Source organism: Sus scrofa, chromosome 9, assembly GCF_054392235.1.
Source record: "Sus scrofa isolate SSC_HxYL_T2T_F1_AM1 chromosome 9, Sscrofa_HxYL_maternal_Yorkshire_Landrace_v2.0, whole genome shotgun sequence".
Classification (NCBI taxonomy): domain Eukaryota; kingdom Metazoa; phylum Chordata; class Mammalia; order Artiodactyla; family Suidae; genus Sus; species Sus scrofa.
In genome coordinates this window covers 20,311,995-20,334,082 of record NC_139391.1, presented here as the reverse complement: position 1 = coordinate 20,334,082, position 22,088 = coordinate 20,311,995, and the positions used below count along the sequence as shown (strand labels likewise).

At 45.5% G+C, this 22,088-nt stretch overlaps 2 protein-coding genes, 1 long non-coding RNA gene and 1 pseudogene across 17 annotated transcripts in view; 1 reads left to right on the top strand and 3 right to left on the bottom strand.

Annotated features, from left to right (window-relative positions):
* Positions 1 to 8,430, top strand: part of ME3 (malic enzyme 3) — a 316,923-nt gene extending 308,493 nt beyond the window's left edge. For all 10 annotated transcript variants that reach the window (XM_084974338.1, XM_084974331.1, XM_084974339.1 and 7 more), the window contains 6 exon segments: positions 219 to 332; positions 2,368 to 2,473; positions 3,495 to 3,637; positions 4,190 to 4,363; positions 6,409 to 6,507; positions 8,193 to 8,430. In XM_084974338.1, coding sequence (XP_084830464.1) covers positions 219 to 332; positions 2,368 to 2,473; positions 3,495 to 3,637; positions 4,190 to 4,363; positions 6,409 to 6,507; positions 8,193 to 8,354 — 798 coding nt within the window. In that variant the 3' untranslated portion in view covers positions 8,355 to 8,430.
* CCDC81 (coiled-coil domain containing 81) overlaps positions 6,779 to 22,088 on the bottom strand; it is a 74,643-nt gene continuing 59,333 nt past the window's right edge. For 3 of the 5 annotated variants that reach the window (XR_014814839.1, XR_014814840.1, XR_014814845.1), the window contains 3 exons: positions 10,238 to 10,353; positions 7,457 to 10,008; positions 6,779 to 7,173 (listed from right to left, as the gene is read on the bottom strand). The gene's annotated coding sequence lies outside the window, so the exon portion shown is untranslated. The remainder of the gene's footprint in view (positions 7,174 to 7,456; positions 10,009 to 10,237; positions 10,354 to 22,088) is intronic. The other 2 variants (XR_014814841.1, XR_014814842.1) reach the window with 1 other exon arrangement.
* Positions 10,422 to 15,873, bottom strand: LOC146399773 (uncharacterized). The gene has a single exon (XR_014814854.1). It is a non-coding gene; the product is annotated as an uncharacterized LOC146399773 (long non-coding RNA).
* On the bottom strand, positions 14,695 to 15,253 carry LOC100521853 (protein tyrosine phosphatase type IVA 1 pseudogene; annotated as a pseudogene). The gene has a single exon (XR_014814851.1). The product of XR_014814851.1 is annotated as a protein tyrosine phosphatase type IVA 1 pseudogene (transcript).

Genomic DNA, 22,088 nt, shown 5'->3' with positions numbered 1-22,088 from the left:
GGATGAGAATGGGTGGAGGAGCATCAGGGAGGGGAGGTGTTCTGGGCTTCAGAGGAAACAGCACAGATGCACTGTAATCAATGCAGCTGCCTGGGTGTCTTGAGGCAAAGGACTTCACTGGGCTCCTGGGAGTAGCAGGGGAAGAAGGGAGGGTCTGGGCGAAGCACCTAATAAATGCTGAGCAGCTTTGGCCTTTTGTCTAAACATCCACCTTGCAGGCAGCCATGGGCATCGCCCACCTCCTTGTCATGGCCCTAGAGAAAGAAGGTGTACCCAAGGCAGAGGCCACAAGGAAGATCTGGATGGTGGACTCCAGAGGGCTCATTGTCAAGGTACTGTCAGTCTGCAGACCTGGAGGTTCCTTGTCTCCTGCAGCTGTTGGAATTGGACTGGAAATGACCCCCAGGGGGCAACCTGCTCAGAATAAAGAGCCCAAGGAGGGCACTACCCTAATCTCCAGAGCAAGGGACTCATCCCAAAGTAGCCTTGATTGCTCTTGTCCGAAAGCTTTGAATATACCTGCACATGTGTGCATGTGTGCTCCTTCCAGCCTCATCTCCCACCCATTCCTGCCTTGCACAAACCTCCAACCACAGTCAATCACAGTTGTCCGGGAGTAACGTGCTCTGTCTCTTCCACATCTGGGCTGTTGTGTTCCTGGAATGCCCTTCTCTTTTTCCACGTTCCACTCCCAGCCCTCAACCCCGTCTACTTCCTCCTTGTCCTCTGTTCCCTCCTCCAAGCAGCTTTCCTCAAGCATCTAAGTCTCAGTGAGCTTCCTACCTTTGTGCTCACACAGCCCTCCCTGCTCCGTGCACTACAATTAGCACCTTGTAGGGCTGTTTCCCCTTCGTTTGTCTCCCTCCGCGTGAGGCTGTAGAGTCTCCATGTCGGTGGCTGGCATGTTGTGAGTCCATAATTGATGTCTGAGGTGGGAGTAAAGGGGTGAATGAGAGGGACAGTCCCGCTTCCGCCCGGGATGCGGTGAGGGGCACAGAGGGAGGACCTCCTCCCGTGGGACTTCACTCAGAGCTCCATGTGTTAATTCCCCGAACTCCGCTAACATGGAATGTCAGTGAGAGATTCAAAAGTCAGGAGAGGAACGTGAGGGTCTCAAACAGGAGTAGTGGCTGAGGAGTTCCCGTTGTGGTTCCGTGGGTTAAGAGCCCAACTAGTATCCATGAGGATGCAGGCTCAGTCCCTGGCCCCCTCAGTGGGTTAAGGATCCCACATGGCTGTGACTGTGGCATAGGCTGGCAGCTGCAGCTCCAATTTGACCTCTAGCCTGGGAGCATCCAGATGCCACAGGTGCGACCCTTAAAAAAAAAAAGAATAGTGGTTGAGCAGAAATGGGCCTTCCTATTGTTCCCTATAAAGGCACTAGAAGGAACTGGGACCTGGAGATGCCTCTTCATGGCCCAGATCATTCCAGAGCAGGGTCCAGGCGCAGGTGGAGGCTGCCACACTGCATCTTGCCCACCCTTCAACATCACGTTGCTCACCCCGCTGAGCTCACCCCTCCTTGAGGATCTCTCAGAGCTGCCGTCTTCACTCTGATCCTCCTGATGCCAGCTGACCCACAGGAGTCATCAGAAATGCTGACCTTTGGAGGTCCCTTTGTGGCTCAGCAGTTAACAAACCCAACTAGGATCCATGAGAATGCAGGTTCCATCCCTGGCCTCACTCAGTGGGTGAAGGATCCGGCATTGCCGTGAGCTGTGGGTGGTGTAGGTCAAAGATGCGGCTCAGATCCTACGATGCTCTGGCTGCGGTGTAGGCCAGCAGCTATGGCTCCGATTTGACCCCTAGCCTGGGAACCTCCATATGCCACAGGTATGGCCCTAGAAAGAAAAAAGAAATGTTGACCAGCCTATCACCTGCTGGCTCCTATTTGAAGAAATGGATGGAATCTGGAGCTCTCTGGGAGCAGCCAGCCTTTGCAAGTCTGTCTGGGAGCCCAGCTTATTATTTCTAGGGAGGTGAATGCCTCTTATCAGATATCTTCCAATGAACTCCCTGACCCTGGGTGACTCGGGCCCCCACCCCTTAGCTGGCGCTGTGTGCTATATGTCGTGGGGCCAAGAGTCTTGGTCAGACTCAGGTGTGTCCTCAGAGCCTTTCTCTCCTGGCTCAAAAAGCCATGACCCTGGCAGCCCAAAGAAAGGCTTTATGAATTTTCCATCTGTGGTTTTGGTTAAAAGAACACACATATGTTTAAAATTTTAGGTTCCATCTTAGGTTCTGATCAAGAGGCCAGCCCCAAGGCACAGGGCTCTGCAGGAAATGCTCTCCCGTGTCTCCAGATGCATCCACGCCCTGCCCAGGGGTCTCTACCACAGCGGCATTGGGTTCTTCCTTTCTCTGCAGGGGAGGAGCCACCTGAACCATGAGAAGGAGATGTTTGCCCAGGACCATCCTGAAGTGAGCTCCCTCGAGGAGGTGGTGAGGCTGGTGAAGCCCACAGCCATCATAGGTAGGAAGAGAGGGCGGCCACCGCCCAACCCAGCTAACCCTCTTGCCTTTTAGGTGAGACAGAGGCTCAGCAAGGAAGCATAAGCAGCCATGGAAACACAGCTCTTTCCCTTCATGTCAATTCGTAGCTACAAACTTTTATTGAGTTGTTACTGTATGAAAACCATAGAACTTGGAAGTTCCCTTGTGATGTAGCAGGTTAAGGATCTGGTGTTGCGGCAGCTGTGGCACAGGTTCAGTCCCTGGCCCGGGAACTTTTCTATGCCGCGGGTGCAGCCAAAAAAATAATTTAAAAAAAATGAGTTCCTGTTCATCAGGAAGTGTTCCTGTTCCTGCTCATCCTGCTCAGCAGGTTGAGAACCCAACATAGTCTCTGTGAGGATGTGGGTTTGATCCCTGGCCTCGCTCAGTGGGTTAAGGATCCGACATAGCCACACGCAGCAGTGCAGGTCACAGATGTGGCTCAGATCTGGTGTCTCTGTGGTTGTGGCACAGGCCGGCAGCTGCAGCTCTGATCTGACCCCTAGCCTGGAATTTCCATGTGCCACAGGTGTGGCCCTAAAAAGATAGATAGATAGATAAATAAATAATGAAAACCATGTAACTCAGGCTCCAAACCGGGCTTCATGATGTAGAATCATACAGTGAAGTGGAAAAGCACAGCCTGTCTCTTTCACCAGGATGAAATGAGCATCCTCCCCACGTGGGAGGCCCTGGCATCACACCCTGTCCTGGGGGGCAGCCCCCTCTAAAGGACAATGGCCTGGGACACCTTTGCAGGTGCCTCTCAGCTGGGCAGGGACCGATGCGGACCAGGGTTCCCTCAGGAATTAGCAGGAGGTCTCCACCAGCTCAAGCAGGAAGGCCCTCCCTTCTTCCCCTCCCTCTGTCCCCACGGCAGATGCCACCCCCGAGACTCGCGACCCCTCTGTGTCGTACCTAGTCCCCTCTCGGCCCCCACCAGGAGAGGCGTGGGGGTCTGTAAGGAGCAGGCATCCCCGCTACCCCCCTTTTCCCTGTAGGTGTTGCCGCCATCGCAGGAGCCTTCACGGAGCAGATTCTGAGGGACATGGCCTCCTTCCACGAGCGCCCTATCATCTTTGCCCTGAGCAACCCCACCAGCAAGGCCGAGTGCACGGCTGAGAAGTGCTACCGGGTCACCGAGGTCAGCGGGGAGTCCTTCCTTCCCCAGGCTGAGAGGATATAGTCACATTACCTCTGAGGAACCCTGTGAGGGTGAAAAAAAAATTCCCCACGTCCCTGATAAGCCCACTGAGTGTCAGAAAGATGAAGCCACTTGCCCAGGGTCACAGAGCTAAAAAGGAATGGAGCTGGCCCTCAAACTCAGGTCTGGCTCCAAAGCCCCGGGCTCTTACCTCAAAGCTCTCCTTACAGCCCTGGCCAGAACCCGATGCACTCGGAGACTCTAGGCCATTTGCATAACTGTCATGTCCCGGGCTGGCCCTCTTGGGAGGTGACAAGTTAAAAAGATGCACCTTCCCCTTTCAGCAGTTTCTTGGCAGCCAGGTAACTCAGTGGGAGCTAAGCTTTCTGATCCAGTGAACAGGTGTCTCTCAGCACCTGCAGTGTGCTCGGCACGAGGCTGAGCATTTAGGAGGAGATGAGACGGGTTCAGCATTTGGGAGGTGAGACTCGGCCACCGTGACTTCAGAAACCTCTCTTCAAGCTCTGTCTCTGGTTTTCTTTCTGCTCCCAGGGCCGAGGGATCTTTGCCAGTGGGAGTCCTTTTAAAAGCGTGACCCTGGAAGATGGCAGGACCTTCATTCCCGGGCAGGGAAACAACGCCTACGTGTTCCCCGGAGTGGCTCTGGGCGTCATCGCTGGCGGGATCCGGCACATCCCAGACGAGATCTTCCTCCTGACAGCAGAGGTACCACTGTCCCTGCCACCCCCCCACCCCCCCCCCCGCCCCCCGTGCTCCCAGTACGGCTGTGAGCCAACCAGGCCCTCCACCAGCCCCCTGGAGATTCCTTCTCTGGTCTCTCTTACCCACCTGCCCTTACCCCTAGCAATGGTTCCCCAAAGGTTTTGAACCTCAGTTTCTTCCCAAGGTCATGTGGAGGCTTGAACTTCTCTGCAAACACACACGGTTTTTAAGGGGTGGGGGCAGTAAGGGATAATCAGTGGGGGGGGGGCAGGAGGCACTGGCGGTGAGGGAACACTGCTCCCGGCCTCCCAGCTATGCCCATACGAGCGCCAAGAACAGTGATACCATCAAAACCACCTGAAACCGTAGGCTCACGGACCATGATGAGCAGTAGATTCTTCCAGCCATGGGTGTTTGTCACATCCCTGGAGTAACTGGTAGCAAAATAAGCCCCGGTAGGGCAGCTTTTTGTAAAGAAAGGGATGGGTTTCATGTCTGGCTTGCCTGCTCTGAGTACCCATGTCATGGCGATGCGGGGGGTGTACCTGCTCCAGGTGTCGTACTAGAAAAACTCCCAGAAGGGTCCTTTCCTGGGCATGGTGAAAACAACAAAGAATCCATTAAGAGTGACAGCCCAGGGAGTTCCCACTGTGGTGCAGTGGAAACAATCCAACTAGTATCCATGAGGTTGCGGGTTCAATCCCTGGCCTTGCTCAGTGGGTTGGGGATCTGGCATTGCCATGAGCTGTGGTGTAGGTCACAGACACGGCTCAGATCCTGTGTTGCTATGGCTGTGGTGTAGGCTGGCAGGTGTAGCTCCAGTTCCATCCCTAGGCTGGGAACTGCCATACGCCATGAGTGCGGACCTAAAAAGGAAAAGAAAAAAGAAAAAAAAGAATGATAGCCCACGTTCATAATAAGGTTGTTAATAAGTTACAGGGGCTGACATCCATCACGTGGTACCAAATGCCAGGTGCTTCTCATTTATCCTCACTCAGAAGAGACCAAGGCCTAGAAATGCTTCTGTTGGGAGGTTAGGCTCATCAGAACTATTTTAAAAATATTAAATATGTTCCCAAAGAGCTCCAAAGGCTCTACTGTAATTTCTGACACGTGTCTCCCTCTCACCATGGCACTGGTGAGCCCCTCAAACCTGCAAGACACAAGGATGGTTTCCAGGCAGCCCTGTCCAGCTCCGCAAGGAGCAGCCTCCTGAACCGGGTTCCCCCTCACGTTGTGTCCTGAAGGTCTCTTGGCCTCCGCCGAGCCTGGTGCACACTGGCTTTATCTTGGTGCTCTGATTCTCAGTCCCTCTTGTCTGAGTTTTGGGGTTTTGGGGAGGGGGTTGTCTGTTTTTGTCTCTTTAGGGCTGCACCCACAGCATATGGAGATTCCCAGGCTAGGGTTTGAATTGGAGCTGTAGCCACTGGCCTACACCACAGGTGAGGGGCAGCTGGCTCTCAGAGACAAGCTCTGATGCAGGGAGGGAAGCAGTGGGAGATGCTGGTCCGTGTGCTGAGGGCATTTATTCAGATGAAGCCTAAGGCCCATGTGTGATGTCACTCACTGCAGAAGTGGCCTTTCTTTGCTCACTGGGGGGCCAGGGCTGGAAAGGAGAAGCCACGCCTGGAATACAGAGAGACACAATGGCTTCGGGACGCCCAGGATGTTACTAGGCAAGTGGGAGCTGCTGGAACTCAGGCAGTGAGGGGCTCAAGGATCCGTGTGCAACAGGCTAGACCAACCAAGGGGAGATCCGGGGTCTGCTTTGCAAGTCACGAGTTTATTCATCTTGGCCTTAGTGATTTTCCTTTAGCAGTCAGGGAGCTTCGTGTTGTTTTAATCCTCAGCCAGCCTCATAGGACAGAAAGGATGTGTCCTTGCTTAAACTCAAGCATTAAGCTCCCCAGGGGCCATGAGGTAGCAGGTGACAGTGGAAAATGCAGTGTCCGGCCACCTCTGAGGGGCCAGGTGAGTCACTGGTGTACTGGGTTGGGCATGTTCTGGGAAGGCAGAAACTCAGCTGATTCTCGGTTCTCTCTCTCCAGCAAATTGCCCAAGAGGTCTCGGAGCAGCATCTGTCACAGGGGAGACTGTACCCACCGCTCAGCACCATCCGAGACGTGTCTCTGAGAATCGCCATCAAAGTAAGGGACATCTTATGCCCTTAATGGGGTAGTGAGCTCACACCCATCTCTCTGTGTGACTTGGGGCTAAGGGAGTGGCAGTCGTGGAGACATCCTGAGCTCCCGGGGCTGTACTTCCTGCACCCCAGAGGCTGGGTGACAAACTCTTGCCTGTTACAAGCTCGAGCCCCACCCCAACACCCACTCGAAGGCAATTCTGGGAAAGTGCCTGGATTTCCCTTCAAACGCCAGGCAGAAAGGTCAGCAAAGTCCAGAGTCTTGTGGACCAGAATGTGGGTGGAATTTTTATTTAATGAATCATAAGTGCTCATTTATACAGAAAGGTCAACTCGCATAGCATCATGGAAAGAGCTCAGGCTGTGGGGTCCCAGCTCTGCCAATCAGGGGCAGAGTCACCTTAGGCCAGTCCTTTCACTTCCCTGAGCCTCAGTTTCCTTCATTTCCAAAGGAGCCAGTAATCCTGCTCCCCGCCCCCTGAGTTTTGGAGAAGATTAAAGAGAACAGTGGAAAACTCTACACTTGGCCCCTTTCTGGCGTGTAGATGCTCGTGCCTCCCCTTCCTCTCAGAACGGCTGGGCCACGGGGTGATCCGGCGCCCAGAATACTCCAAGTAAAAATGTCACCCAGTAGATTATACAGAGATGATGGGTTTTCAAAGAACTAGAACTTGGTGGAGTTCCCGTCGTGGCGCAGTGGTTAACGAATCCGACTAGGAACCATGAGGTTGCGGGTTCGGTCCCTGCCCTTGCTCAGTGGGTTAACGATCCGGCGTTGCCGTGAGCTGTGGTGTAGGTTGCAGACGCGGCTCGGATCCTGCGTTGCTGTGGCTCTGGCATAGGCCGGTGGCTACAGCTCCGATTCAACCCCTAGCCTGGGAATCTCCATATGCCGCGGGAGCGGCCCAAGAAATAGCAACAACAACAACAACAAAAGACAAAAAAAAAAGAACTTGGTGCAATAAAGATGACCTAATAACATTGATAACTGTTGAAGCCAGATGATGAATACATGAGGGCTTATTACACTGATATTTCTATTAATATATATTGTACATTTTCTCTAAGTTTTAAGAATAATTTCAGAAAATGCATTGCACATCACTGTGTGCTCCCCAAGAGCTGTCCAGGGTGGAATCCAGAGTCAGCCTCAAGACCAACAGTCCAGCTCATAGTCCAGCTCCACCCTGTCCATTTCCTTCCTCTGGGGGACGTTTAGATTCATGCTTTTCCGAAGCCAAATCTAATACCCAGAGAACAGTGTCCAAGCTGTTCTTCAAGCCATGTTTGGGAGAGAAAAAATACCAGGTAGTGAACACTTTTGCCTGCTCCCTAATTTTATTCTCCCACCATGCCAGGGAAAGCTGTCATGACCCCCACTTTACAGATGAGGAAACTGAGGCTCAGCTAGGATAATGTCACTGCTGAGGACCCACAGGCGGGTGGAAGCAGAGGTAGACTTTAGCCTGAGGCCTCCTGAGGCCTCCTGACCCTAGCCCAGTGTTTATTCCACTGTGTCACAGCTTGCTTTCTAGACCCTTCCTCTCCAGTGATTTCATGGGCCACAGCTCATGAGAGGAATGTGAATGGTGCTTCAGGCAATACTCTCCTTCCAGGGCCCCCAAGCAGGGGCCTTGAGGCAGGTTCCTCCTTGGGTCCAATTCCTCAGTCAAACGTGTTTTTCCCTAGGTCCTCGACTACGCGTACAAACACAACCTGGCCTCCTACTACCCAGAGCCCAAGGACAAGGAGGCTTTTGTAAGATCCCTGGTCTATACTCCAGACTATGACTCCTTTACGCTGGACAGCTACACTTGGCCCAAGGAAGCCATGAATGTTCAGAATGTCTGATGCAATTGCAGAGGTTCATGGGGGGCTGGATGAAGCCCAAAGTAACACTGGAACTATAAATGGGATCCAAACTGGCCATCCTTGTCATTGTGTTTTTCCTTTGAACTTTCTGGTATGAAGGGAGATGCCTAGGCATACAGTGGATGACGGCCTGTCCCTGAAGGCCTTGAATTCCTTCCCAGGGATTTCTTCATCTGTTTATTACCAACTAGACCTGTGGGACATCTAGAATCCTGCCTAGAGCTCTGCCTTCACAGAGTCCAGGGTCTAGAAGAGGAGATGAGATATGGACACAGTTCACTTTGCCACAGGGCAGAAAGTGGTAAGTCTGTGAAAGAACCGCAGATAAAGGTCACGAGTGCTCAGAGAAGGGAGAGGTATATCATATGACATAAGAGAGGGCTCCGGGGTGGCGGGGCAGGGCAGTGTTTGTACTGAGTCCCAAGAGTGAAGGATGGGTAGGGTTAATGGTAAAATGAGGAATGTAAGGGCAGCCACTGGCCAGAAAGCTTGGCCCACCCATCAGGGAGCTCAGTCCCTGTTAGAGGAAGACAGTTCCTGCAAGACCAGACGGGCGTGAGGGCTGAGTGGCTGGAGGCGGCTCACTAGTCAAAAATGGTCACCGTCCTGTGGGTTAAGTACTAGGCATTCCTTTTTGGTTATTATGAAAAGGAAAACTAGGACTTTCCACTGTGGCTCAGTGGTCTACAAATCCAACTAGCTTTCGTGAGGAGGAGATTTCAATCCCTGGCTCCACTTGGGGGGTTAAGGATCCTGCGTTGCTGTGGCTGTGGCATAGGGGGGCATCTATAGCTCTAATTCCATCCCTAGCCTGGGATACTTCCACATGCCATAGGTGCGGCCCTAAAAAGAAAAAAAGAAAAAAGGAAAACCAGAGAAATGTTGGTGGGGAGGCTCAGCAAACCAAGGAGTAGGAAGGAAGAGAGGCCTTGAAGGGAAGAGCACCCTGGAGAATTCTAGGAAAGACGTGATTTCATTTCCTGGCTTCGGAACACTCTCTTCCACGCTTCACTCTCTGAACTAATTCAGCAAACTGGAGCAGTCTTCTTACAGAATGGCATCAGTCTGTCCTGAGTGATTCTTAGGCCAAGTTCAGTCATAGCTTCACCTCTCTCATGTCCGGCAGAGCCCCCACACCATGGGGTGGGGTGGGGGAGACGAGCCTGCGACTCCCACGATCAAGATCGCTAAATCGCTCACATCTATCAGGATGGCAGCAGCCGACCTCTCCTCTCACCCTGTAACACAGCAAACAATGGTCCATGGTGGACCACTGCCCACCCCTGCTACTCCTCAGCCTCCGGATCCCACCGCCCACAATAAATGGGTCCTCTATGGCCACCTCTCAGTGACAGGCCGGGTGGACTGCTGGGCTCCTAGAAGAGAGTTAGCAGAGACATCAGTCAGCTCTCACCCGGGTCTTGTTCTTCCAACATCTGCTTCCTTAGTGCTGGTGCTCAGCCAAGAAAGAACATCCTGAGAAAACATCCCTCTTCTATAATCTGTGGACTCATAGCTAATGAGAACATCTTCAGAAGAGGGTTTGATGAGTGAAGCAGGAATCTGAGCACCAGGGAGCCGTTTCCATTACCTTTTCTACATTTTGTCCCACAACTTCCTCGGCACCCCAACTCTGTTATAGGAAAAAAAAAAAAAAAAAAAGGCGGAGAAATCCATGAAATCAAACCAAGGTATTTGACAAGATCAATTAAGTTAACAAACTTGAGCTATGCTAATTAAGCAAGACAAAAAGAAGGAAGATACAAATTACATTTCCTTTGTTCAAACAACAGTGAACATCTTGCTGGCACTAAACACATGTACTTTCAGGCTGGTGGCCCTTACGCGGGCTTGGTCTCTACCTGGAAAGTTCTTTCCTCTGCTTCTCTGCCCTTTAAGTTTCAATTCACCCCAGCTTTCTGTCTGGAGACATCACTCATCATTACAGTTCAAATGCATTTGGCTCCAGAAAGTCTCCCTGGGCAGAGTAAATAATTAAATTAGGAATCAACAAAGGTAAATAAGAAAATGGGAAATTTCAAACTCTTTGGAAATGAAACAGTATATTTTTAAATAAGTCAAAGTGCAAAAAAAAAAAAAAGAACTCACAAGGTAACATATATGTTGAATAAAGAAAAATCAAAATTAATGAGTTGTAACAAAAGCAGTGCTTAGAGGTTTATAGCTTTAAATACCTATATCAGGAAAAAAGAAAAAAGTCTCAATAACATAAACTTCCTCAAGAAACTAGAAAAGGAAAAGCAAATAAAATTCAAAGTAAGCAAAGATTAGAGCAGAAATCAATAGACCTACGACAAAGAAAGAAATTGAATGAATCTACTGGAGTTCCCGTCGTGGCTCAGTGGTTAATGAATCCAACTAGGAACCATGAGATTGCGGGTTCAATCCCTGGCCTCGCTCAGTGGGTTAAGGATCCAGTGTTGCTGGGAGCTGTGGTGTAGGTTGCAGACACGGCTCGGATCCCGCGTTGCTGTGGCTCTGGTGTAGGCCGGTGGCTACAGCTCCGATTAGACCCCTAGCCTGGGAACCTCCATATGCCATAGAAAATACAAAAAAAGACAAAAAGAATCTTTCTACCAAGAAAAGCCTGGGCCCAGAATTCTTCATGGGTAAATTTTATCAAATATTTAAAGTAGAAATAATACCAATCCTTCACAAACTCTTTCAGAAAATAGAAGGAACCCCTTTTAAAGTCATTCTATGATACTGGTATTACCCTGATATCAAAGCCATATAAAAATACAAACACAAGAAAACTACAGACCAATATCCTTCATGAATATAAATGCAAAATCCTAAACAAAGTATTATTAGCAAACCAAACCCAGCAACATAAAAGAATTAAACACAATGAACAAGTGGAATTTATCCCAGGAATGCACGATTGTTTTAACCCAGTGGAACTTCTTTAAAAAATAATAAAACGAACTTATTTACAAAACAGAAACAGACTCATAGACTTCAAAAACAAACCTGTGGTTACCAAAGGGGAAGCAGGCGGGGTTGGGAGCTTGGGAATAGCATGTGCACACTGTGGTATGTGGAATGGATGGTCAATGGGGACCTGCTGTGTATAACACAGAGAAATCTGCTTAATATTCTGTGATAACCTCTATGGGAATAGAGATGTGTATATTATAACCCAATCCCTTTGCTGTACAGCAGAAATTAATTCAATATTGTAAGTCAACTATATACTTCAATAAAACTTTTTAAAATGGAAACAAAAATCTTCCTTCTAATTCCCCAGCCTCTCATACAAAGTCCTAGAACTCAGCAAGTGTCATTTAATCTAGAGGATGCTGTGTTGGCACCCCCCCAAATCCTTCTAGAACACTCATTCCTCCAGCTGCCAGTATTATCTGCTGAAGGCTCACAGCTGCATCCCTCCCTTGGAGTTGCACTTGACTGAAGGAAAATGCTTCATCCAGGGTTATGCCCTCATCTCCAGGAACAGCCTGCATCCAATGACCGGCTGATTCCAAAAGTCCAACCCCCTTGCTACGACTGTGGACTTCTCTAAAAGGCCATCTCAGCTTCAGAGCTCCCTGGGACATTGGCTAAGGCCACGGTTGCAACTGTATGTATGACTGTTAAATTTGTGCAGTGTCCTGGTTCTCCAGCTCCCTCACAAGTGTTGATGATTCCCTGGTAAGCCTCCAAATGCAAATCTCAGATTCAGTACCTGTTTTACAAGGAACTCAATTTGCAACATGAGGAAACTAGCCAGGCTCCTCAATTTTCCAGTCTGTTGCACCCGCTCCACATGACCATCAAACCCTTACTGTGTTGGGTTTTTTTTTTGTTTTTTGTTTTTTGTTTTTCCCTCAGTAGAGACCCTCTGCAAGAACCAAGCCTGATCTTCAGTCCAGGTCCAGAATCAGTAAATGCCCCCAGCAAACAAAATGGCCATTCACTCGCCTCAGGAGAGCCCCCGCCTCTCTGGGATTCCTATTCACCTAGTCCTTGCTGCTTTCACAGCTCTCACATGTCTTTAAACATGTGATCTTTGTAATTTATCCCTATTTTTCTGATTGTGGCAGGGAGAGTGTTGGGCTGCCAGGACCTACTATATCCTATCTAGAAGTGGAAGTCTCTAGATTTTCAAAATTTCAAATAATACTATTAACTTTTTTCTAACTGAATTGTAGGCAGAAATTACTCAAATATTTTAAAACTTGCTTAAATTATGTATGATCTAATATATAATCAAATTTAATAAAATATTTAATGCACTCTTAAAAAGTATATGTATTCTCACTGTTGGATGCAATGCCTCTTATAGTTCACGGGATCAGGGCTTGTTATTTGTTTTGTTCAAATCTGTATCCTTACTGATTTTTGTCTACTCGATTTTTGAAATATAGTAAAATTTCCTATCACTGTGGTAAACTCAGTTCTCCTTGTAATTCTCTCCATATTTGCTTTATAATTTTTGAACTGTTATTTGATACATAATATTTAGAATTGTTACAACTTCCTGGTGAATTGAAACTTTTGAAACTTTAATGATTTTCTTTATCTCTGGTAATGACTTTGCTTCCACTTTTACTAATATTAACACAGCTATACCATCCTGCTTAGTTTTAAATCTGTCTCTTTCCTATAGTTCATGATTTATTTAGATGTTGAAGCTCTTGAACTAGCTGATGAATAGTGAATACTGACAAATTATTTCTCCCACAGAACTATAGTCCAAGACACTATGAATATATGGTTGAACTAACATTAATATATGCCACCATTTTTATCAATTACATAATAAAACAAAGTATCAAGTATCCAACTAAGTTACGCAATTCAGAAACATTAAATATTAGATGTCTGATTAGTTCATCAGTAGAAACCCTCTTTTGTTTTGGTTGGAAAGACAAGCAAAAAAAAAAATCACACTTCAAAAATATTGGTTAATAAACAACTTCCAATAAGTATGACAAAAAATTACAAGGCCTTCAGAAATGTTATAATTAAGAAATGTTTTGGCTACAAAATATCTCTACCTTTAAAAAGTTTACTAAATAGGAGTTCCCGTCGTGGCGCAGTGGTTAAGGAATCCGACTAGGAACCCTGAGGTTGCGGGTTCGGTCCCTGCCCTTGCTCAGTGGGTTAATGATCCGGCGTTGCCGTAAGCTGTGGTGTAGGTTGCAGATGCGGCTCGGATCCTGCATTGCTGTGGCTCTGGCGTAGGCCGGTGGCTACAGCTCCGATTCAACCCCTAGCCTGGGAACCTCCATATGCTGCGGGAGCGGCCCAGGAAATAGCAACAACAACAAAAGACAAAAAGACAAAAGACAAAAAAAAAAAAAAAAAAAAAAAGTTTACTAAATAAAAGGACCTCTTCTATACATCATACACAAGTTAAAGGCAAGACTTTTTGTGTGTGCATGTCTTCTTAGTGCCCCACCAAGGCACATGGTGGTTCCCAGGCCAGGGATCGAGTCAGAGCTGCAGCCACTGGCCTACACCGCAGCCACAGCAATGCCAGATCTGAGCCGCATCTGCGACCTATACTACAGCTCATGGCAATGCCAGATCCTTAACCCACTGAGCAAGGCCAGGGATGGAACCTGCATCCTCATGGATGCCAGTCAGATTCGTTTCACTGAGCCATGATGGGAACTCCAGTAAAGGCAAGATTTTACTAAAAATATTCTGTAGCTTCCTCCCATTCTGTCTTCAGGCCCTCCCCTCTAAAGCTGCATCCCAAGTGTAAACATTGAATTAATTGTAAGACTTTTTTGTCTGAAGACATTACACACACATGCTTCTGTATGGTGGTATAACTTGCATGAACTTGCACCCAGAGATGTGTAACTTATTGCAAAATGGAGGTTTTCATAATAGCACAAAATGAGATTTATAGGAAGGCATTAATCACCATCAGTCTTGGTAAGAATCCAACAAAATCACTTGTTGCACAAACCTAACAGGTGTACTGGTACACCTGTGAGGTGGTAAACATAAAGGAGTAGACAAATAACCATCTAGCTCCTACTTGCCGTGTTCAAGATGACTGAATAAACCACATATGGTTTATGGTGCTGTTCATAATTCCTAGGATTTTAATTCTACATGATACTAAAAATATACAAGTAGTGTGCTGAGTATTTTGGTACCTAACCTCTCAATTTCTTAAATATTGTTTCTGGCATGGGAACAGTAGTAAGCCAAACACAGAGGTTGCAATTCTGTCAAGCTTGTGGCTTTTCAGTGTTCCTATGGAGGCTTCATTAGACTTGTCATTCTGTTAAGCCTACACATTGACTAATAGGTACAATAAGTTAAATCCTGTCTCAAGTTCCACCTCCAAGGCAACAGCATCAGGAAGCCAAGTTTTATTGAATGCAACAGCTGTTTCTATGACCACTGGAGTCTTTGAAGCGCAGTCGCATTTTAGAACGATATTTCTCCAAGTACAAAAGTTGCTTGCTGTTGAAAGCTCCGCGCCGCTTTTGTCTTATAAACTGTACTGCCTCTTCATTTTTCATTCCACCTTCAATTAGTGCCAGGGCAACAAGCACTGGAGTTCTCCCAAGGCCTGCAACACAGTGAACAGCAATGCAGCAACCTGGTTCTTCACGAAATTTAACATTTACAAGACTTAACCAATCATCAACGATCTGGTTAGACGGTGATGAACCATCATCAAAAGGCCAATCCAGAACCTGGATGCCTTCTTTCTCCACAAGAGCAGTGTCGTAAGTTGCTTCACATACTCTTACTATTGTGGTAACTCCGTATTTCTTAAGATCCTCTATAAACCTGTTTAAGGTTGCACTGGTTGGATTGTGTGTAATAAGAAATCTCATGTTCCTGTATGTGACTTCAACAGGGGCTGGGCGGTTCAGTGGAGCCATGTTAATTTCGTTAAAAAAACATTCGATAGGATTACAGGGGAAAAAACTTTAACTTTTGAATGGAGAAATGTAAAGAAACTGAAGTCTACTCCAATATGCCCCACTCGAAATTCTCAATGCCTTGGATATGAAGTTGGGAGTAAGAGGAAATGAAATAACCCTCTTAACAAGAAGCCATCCTTCAGTTCAGCAATTCTGAGTCAATGGAAAGGAAGAGCACCGAGGTTTACCCCATCCAGGTCGGAATTCTTGCAAAATGCTCTGATTTCAATCCCACACGTCTGTGTCCAGGAGGAGCGTACCTATGGGGGCTTCCTGGTGGAGTAGTAATGAATTTCTACAGTTCACTTGTCCTCATAAAGGTCGTGCTGTGCCTGGCAGTAGTCTCCGGGGCCCTTCAAAAACTCCATAAATGCGTGACCAAGAACACCACAGGAAGGATTTAGTTTACTCATTAAAGACTGTGGCCTAATCATACAGCCGGTCCCGCGGCGGCGACACAGGCGGCAGCGGGGCGTCGGCTGCAGAAGAGAAAGCAGTACTGGTCGTCGCGGGGCGGCGGCGGCGGCGGCGGAACACAGAGCTCTGCAGAGCTCGGCCTCGAGAGAGCCAATGGGCGCGTGCCCGGGAGCTCTTGCGTCACAAGCCCTCCCTTTTATAGGCGGTGTGACGTGCGCGCCTCTTCACCAATCGCGGCGGGGCGGGTCAAGAACTTACGCACTTAAGCATAAGGCCCGCCCCCCCACCGACGTCACCACGGCCGTCGCGGGAGAGAGAAGGTAGGTGTTGGGAGAAGGGCGGCAGCTTAAGCGTCCTTGCCTCCCGGGCTCACTCTAGAAAGTAAAAAGAGACTGAAGCGGGACCCTGGGGTGGAGAGAGGGTCGGGGACGAAGCCTGGAAGAGGGTGGACCAAGACGGGCGGGGAGGGCAGGTAGTGGAAGAGGAATCTCGTCGTTTGACTCTTGTTGTATCTTCTTCCATTGGCTTCATGTTTTAATTATGTCATTTAAGGCTTTTTTTTTTTTTAATCCAGTCTTACAAGCTTTATCTTTTAAACGGAAGAACTTAGTCCATAAACATTTTTTTTACAATATTTTGTTTTACATTACAATGCTGTTATTACTGTCGTTGCATTTGTTTTTGTTCTTTTTGCCGTTTGACGTATTTCTGTTTTTTTATTATTTTAAAAATTTCTTTTGGATTTAGGTTTTTCCTCCCCTAAATCCGTATTTTCCTCCGCTGTTTCATTAGTTTGTACTTGTGGTTAAAACTTCTTAGCAGTGGAACTCCTGTAGTGCCTCAGTGGTTAACGAATCCAACTAGGAACCATGAGATTGCGGGTTCAATCCGTGGCCTTGCTCAGTGGGTTAAGGATCCAGTGTTGCCCTGACCTGTGGTGTAGGTTGCAGAACCAGCTCAGATACCGCGTTGCTGTGGCCCTGGCTTAGGCTCTGATTAGACCCCTAGCCTGGGAACCTCCAAATGCCGCGCAGGAGCAGCCCTAGAAGAGCCCAAAAGACAAAAGACCAAAAAAAAACAAAAAAACAAAAACAAAAAAAACAAAAAAAAAAACTTAGCAGTAATTACATTTTAGACACTGTTCTAAATCTAAATGGCTTTACATAACATTTGCTACAACCCAGTGAATTAGATACTAGTATTTTTATTGTTCTGATTTTTTTTAAAAAAAGTTTCTTAAAAAACCCTGGGCACAGAAAAGTTATTTGCCCAAGGCCACATAGCTAGTAAATGACAAGGCTGAGATTTGAATCCTGGAATTCTGGCTCTGGAGTCTCATTCTCCCTATTATATACCTTATTTCTATTTTCTTAGTATGTGGCTTAGAAAAAAATCAAACATTCAAAATCTTTTCCCACCTCTTGAAGGAACTCAGCATGCTTTAACTATTAACATTGTCAAACATTTTTTAACCCCACAAGTTACACTGTTTGTAAAATTCAGTGTTTACATTTGTCCAATGTGTCATCAGTGTATTTGTTATTTCTTCTTGTAGCTCAACCCTTCTAAGATTATTCTTCTTTATGTAAGAGTATCTTTTGAAGGTTTTTTTAGCTTCCAGTATATGATTAACTTAGATAATATTTTATATAACCTTGAATATATGCATTCTCTATCGAAAAAAATACATGTTGTTGGGAGAAATTTGGGGTTTTTCTTTGGGCTTTTTAAATAAGCTTTTTTTTAAAAAATGGCTTTTATTTTTTCCATTATATCTGGTTTACAGCGTTCTGTCAATTTTGTACTGTACAGCAAAGTGACCCAGTCACACATACATACATACGTTCTTTCTTCACATTATCCTCCATCATGCGCCATCATAAGTCACTTCATATAGTTCCCGGTGCTATACAGCAGGATCTCATTACTAATAAGCATTTTTTTCTAAAATTCTTTTGTTTTCATTTCTAATAGTCTTGCTGAGTACACAATTCTACCTTGACATTTATTTTTGCAGCCTTTTGAAGATATTTCTTGTCCTCAGTTTTACTCTCTATTAGCTTTAGAATTTTATAAAATGTCTAGGCTTTGTTTCTTTACCTATGCGTGGCCCATAATGATAAAGCCCTATTTCTTCCTACTTTCCTCTTCCTGCCTCCCTTCCCTCTTTGCCCTTCTTCCTTCATTTCTTCAATAACTTGGTCTACTACGTGGACAAGAAAAAGGTAGTTGTCTCTGCAGTAGGTGGGGATGCAAAAGATATTGGAGTCTGGTGGAGCGGGTGCGGAAGACATTCAAGCAAGGGTGGGGGTAGGCGTAGCAGCCTAGTGTGGGCTGTCAGAGCCTAAGCAGGATGCAGAGGACATATGCATAGGGGAATAGCAGTGGCAATCAGAGATTGCATAAAGGTTTATCCAGTAATACATTGAAAATAATGGCAATTAGACTTCTGTCAGACAGGAGTTACAAATACGGAAAGGGAAAAAAGAACAGTGAGCTGTAGGATTTGTGGTTGGAATTGGTTGTATCAGTGTGCACTTAGCATTCCATTATATAGATATAGAAATATAGATGTGTGTGTGAGAGAGAGGGAGAATGAATGAATTCCTCAGCTTCATCTACCAAGAGCAAAGAGGGCCTGAAGCAATGGCATCCCAATAGCAATAAGAACAACTAGCATTTAGATCATGGTTTCTTACTACCATTCTCCATTAAAAGGAACCAAGTCTCCTTGGGGAAAGGCGGACTGCAGAGGTAGGGCAGAAAAAACATGAGAAGCTGGGAACATCTTGTTATGATAGGAAGTTATGGAAGTGTTCAGAAAACGATAGGAATATGACAAAAGAACACAGACCAAAAAGAGCACATACCAGAGGAGGCTAAAGAGACCTGACAACTAGTGAAATGCGTTATCCCGAATGGGATCTTGGAACAGCAAAAGGACGTTAAGGAAAAACTAGTGAAATCTGAATAAAGTGAATTTAATTAATGATAAAGTATCAATGTTGATTCCTTAGTTATGACTAATGTATCATAGAAATTGAAGATATTAACAATGGAGAGAATTGGGGGAGGAGTATACAAAGAACTCCCTAAAACCATTCTGAGATTTTTTTTTTAATTATTTAAAACAAAACAAAAAAACATAGAAGCCAGCTTAAGGGCTCCTACTGGTCATGATTTTATATCAGTAATAGAATGGGTTGTTAGTCACTGAATAAAATAAAAATCCTTAAGTCTATATTGATATAAATAAATAAATAGAAGCAAACACTTTGCCTTATAGTAGAATGCCAGATAATAAATGTAGCAACAATGGTCGAATTAGAAAAATCTGTATTTATCAGTCATCATTATAATTATGCATTTAGCAAAGAAACATCAATAGATGCTAAAAACTAGTGGTGAAATAAAGGAATGGGATATTTACTTACTTTCAAAAGTACCTGCCACAAAATACCAGTTAGTTACTAAAGAAGGAAAAGAAGTAATAGTGGTAAACCTGGCAGGCATCACTTAATCAAATGATCAAAGTTAACATGACAGTATTGGGACAAACTAAACTGGGTACCACCTGATAGAATGGAGTGCCAGGAACATAGTATCACATCTGTGATATTTCTGATAAAAAAAATTCATTACTAGGATTTTAGCATGAGGAAAAAAATCAAACAAATCCAATGGAAGGAATAAAAATTTCAAAAGTGTCAGCCATGAAAGTCAAGTAACAGCTGGGACTGCTCCAGGTTAAAGAAGATGAGGAAATAATGGCAGGTCAGTGTTATACACAGTCATAGATTAGATCATTTTGCTTACAAGGACATGACTGGGACAGCTGGCAAAATTTTAATTGAGTCTTTAGATTGTATGGTAATAATGACTCAATGTTAACTTTCTGATTTTGGTGGTTATATTTGGTTTTATGAGAATATTCTTATTTGTAAGGTAAAATGCTCTAAAGTATTCAGAAGTGATAGGACATAGGTTAGCAACTGGCTCTTAGTTCTGGTGATGGATGGAATGGTATTTTTACCATTCTTGAATCTTTCTTGTAGGTTTGAAATTATTTCAAAAATTTTATCCCTAGCATTAATTTAAAGGACTTAGGTCTAGGTAATTAGCTGATGCTTGCTTCCCTGAATTCTTGCTCCCACTTTGTGTTTGCTTCTAGAGACTTTTCTTTTTTTGCAGCTTTACATTTTTAAAAGATTTTTTAAAATATTTTAGCAAGGCTTGTTAGGTATTAGGTTCTTCCCCCCAGAATTTTAGGGTATGGCAGACTGGCAGTTGTCTACTACGATCCATTTCCCCCATATTTAGTACTAGCATTTGCTGGTTATTTTACTCGACACATGGCCACCAAGCTGGAGACTTCATTTCCCAAACTCCTTTGCAGCACAGTGTGGCCATGTGATTAAATTGTAGCCAATGAGACATGGACAGAAATAATGGTACCACTTCCAGGTTATACTCCTTAAAACAACATGCATAGTTGCTCTCCTGGCTTTTTTTCCCTACTTGCTAGTTAGGAGTTGGTAACTGAAGCAGCTGCCTTAACCCAGCAGTGGAAACCACAGAAGCTAGTAGAGCCACCCTTGTATTTTGGACTACCTATTTCTAGATTATTTCTTGAGAGAAAATTGCAGTTCTGTCTTGGTTAAGTTATTACTATTTGATCTCTGCTAAAGCTTTTTTTTTTTTGGCCACACCTGCAGCATACAGAAATTCCCAAGTCAGGGATCAAACCTGCGCCACAGCAGTCACAACACTGGATCCTTAACTGATAGGCCCCAGGGAACTCCCTGTTAAAGCACTATTCTAATAAAATATAAATGAAAGGACTGGAGTGCCACCTGATACTCAAAAGCAAAATAAAACACTCTGGTGCTGGCCAAGATGGAGTACAGTATTTCTCTCTGATTATAACTGAACAGAATATAAAAAGCAACTACCTGAGGACTCTGAAAAGTAAACAGTAACAGGGGGATTGTGTAAGTCAAAACCTGAAGAATGACTAGCACAGTGATGAATCTGCTGGTGAACTGATTCGTCTTCTGGTTTGATCTGAGGTCAATCTAATATCCAGAACTACACAGAGCGCATAAACTCAAGGGAAATCCCCTCTTTCTAGCCAGAGAAGCAGGAAAAGGGTCCCCTCTGAGCTGACTATAAAGGAAAAACCTCCCCCCTTTGTCCTCCTCCCTGGTATGCCCCAAGACTACATACAGGGAGTTCCTGTTGAGGCTCACTGGGTTAAAGACCTGACAGCTCCGTGAGGATTCAGTTTGATCCCTGAGCTCACTCAGTGGTTTAAAGATCCAGCATTGCTGCAGACTGTGGTGTGGGCTGCAGATGCAGCTTAGATCCCCCATTGCTGTGGCTGTGGTGTAGGCTGGCAGCTGCAGCTCTGATTTGATCCCTAGCTTGGGAACTTCCATATGCTGTAGATGTGGCCCTAAAAAACACAAACACAAAACAAAACAAAAAAACATTCTCCAGGATATTTTAACAAGGTAGTATAAATAGTTACCTGAGTTTCTTGGGATACCTCAAAAGAAAGCCATCTCATTACAAGACAGGACCCAAACATTCCTCAACCTCCTGGTTGAATACGGTTATAATACCGTCTTAACTGTTAATGAATCCAGCAAACTACCAAGTACTCTGAGAGGGATGAATTGTTTATCAACCTGAAAAATTATCTATCTACACTAGTGGATTATGAAATTAGTTTTGTTCAGTCTAATCAGAATTTTTTAACGAAATAAAATAAAAATTATCATAATGCCATTGCAGGGAATTCCCTGGTGGCCTAGTGGTTAAGGATCTGGCAGGCATTGTTGCTGCTCTGGCTCACGTTGCTGCTATGGTGTGGATTGGATCCCTGGCCCAGGAACTTTGGCATGCCAGAGGTGTGGCAAGAAAAAAAAAAAATGCATTGCAAATGGATGGAGTAACAGCCCTGTAAAACTTCTCAATTGTATGTGTGGGCACAGGTTCTGTGCTTCAATATGAAATGTGTTGCTTTTACTGAGTATTACTCCAAAACTTTTGAAAAATACTGGAGTATGTGGTTTCTAACAGCATTCCAACTCTGATCTCACTATTTTTATGAAGAGTCAAAGAGGAAGGCAAAAATAAACATAGTTCTCTAGAACTGAAAGGACATTTTCAAAAGTAAAGTCCTTCACTTTCCTCACATTTTTTTCTATTTTTTTATTTATAATGATTTTTATTTTTTCCATTATAACTTGTTTACAGTGTTCTGTCAATTTTCTACTATACAGCAAGGTGACCCAATTACAGATACATGTATGCATTCTTTTTTCTAACATTATTGTGCTCCATCATAAATGACTAGACATAGTTCCCAGTG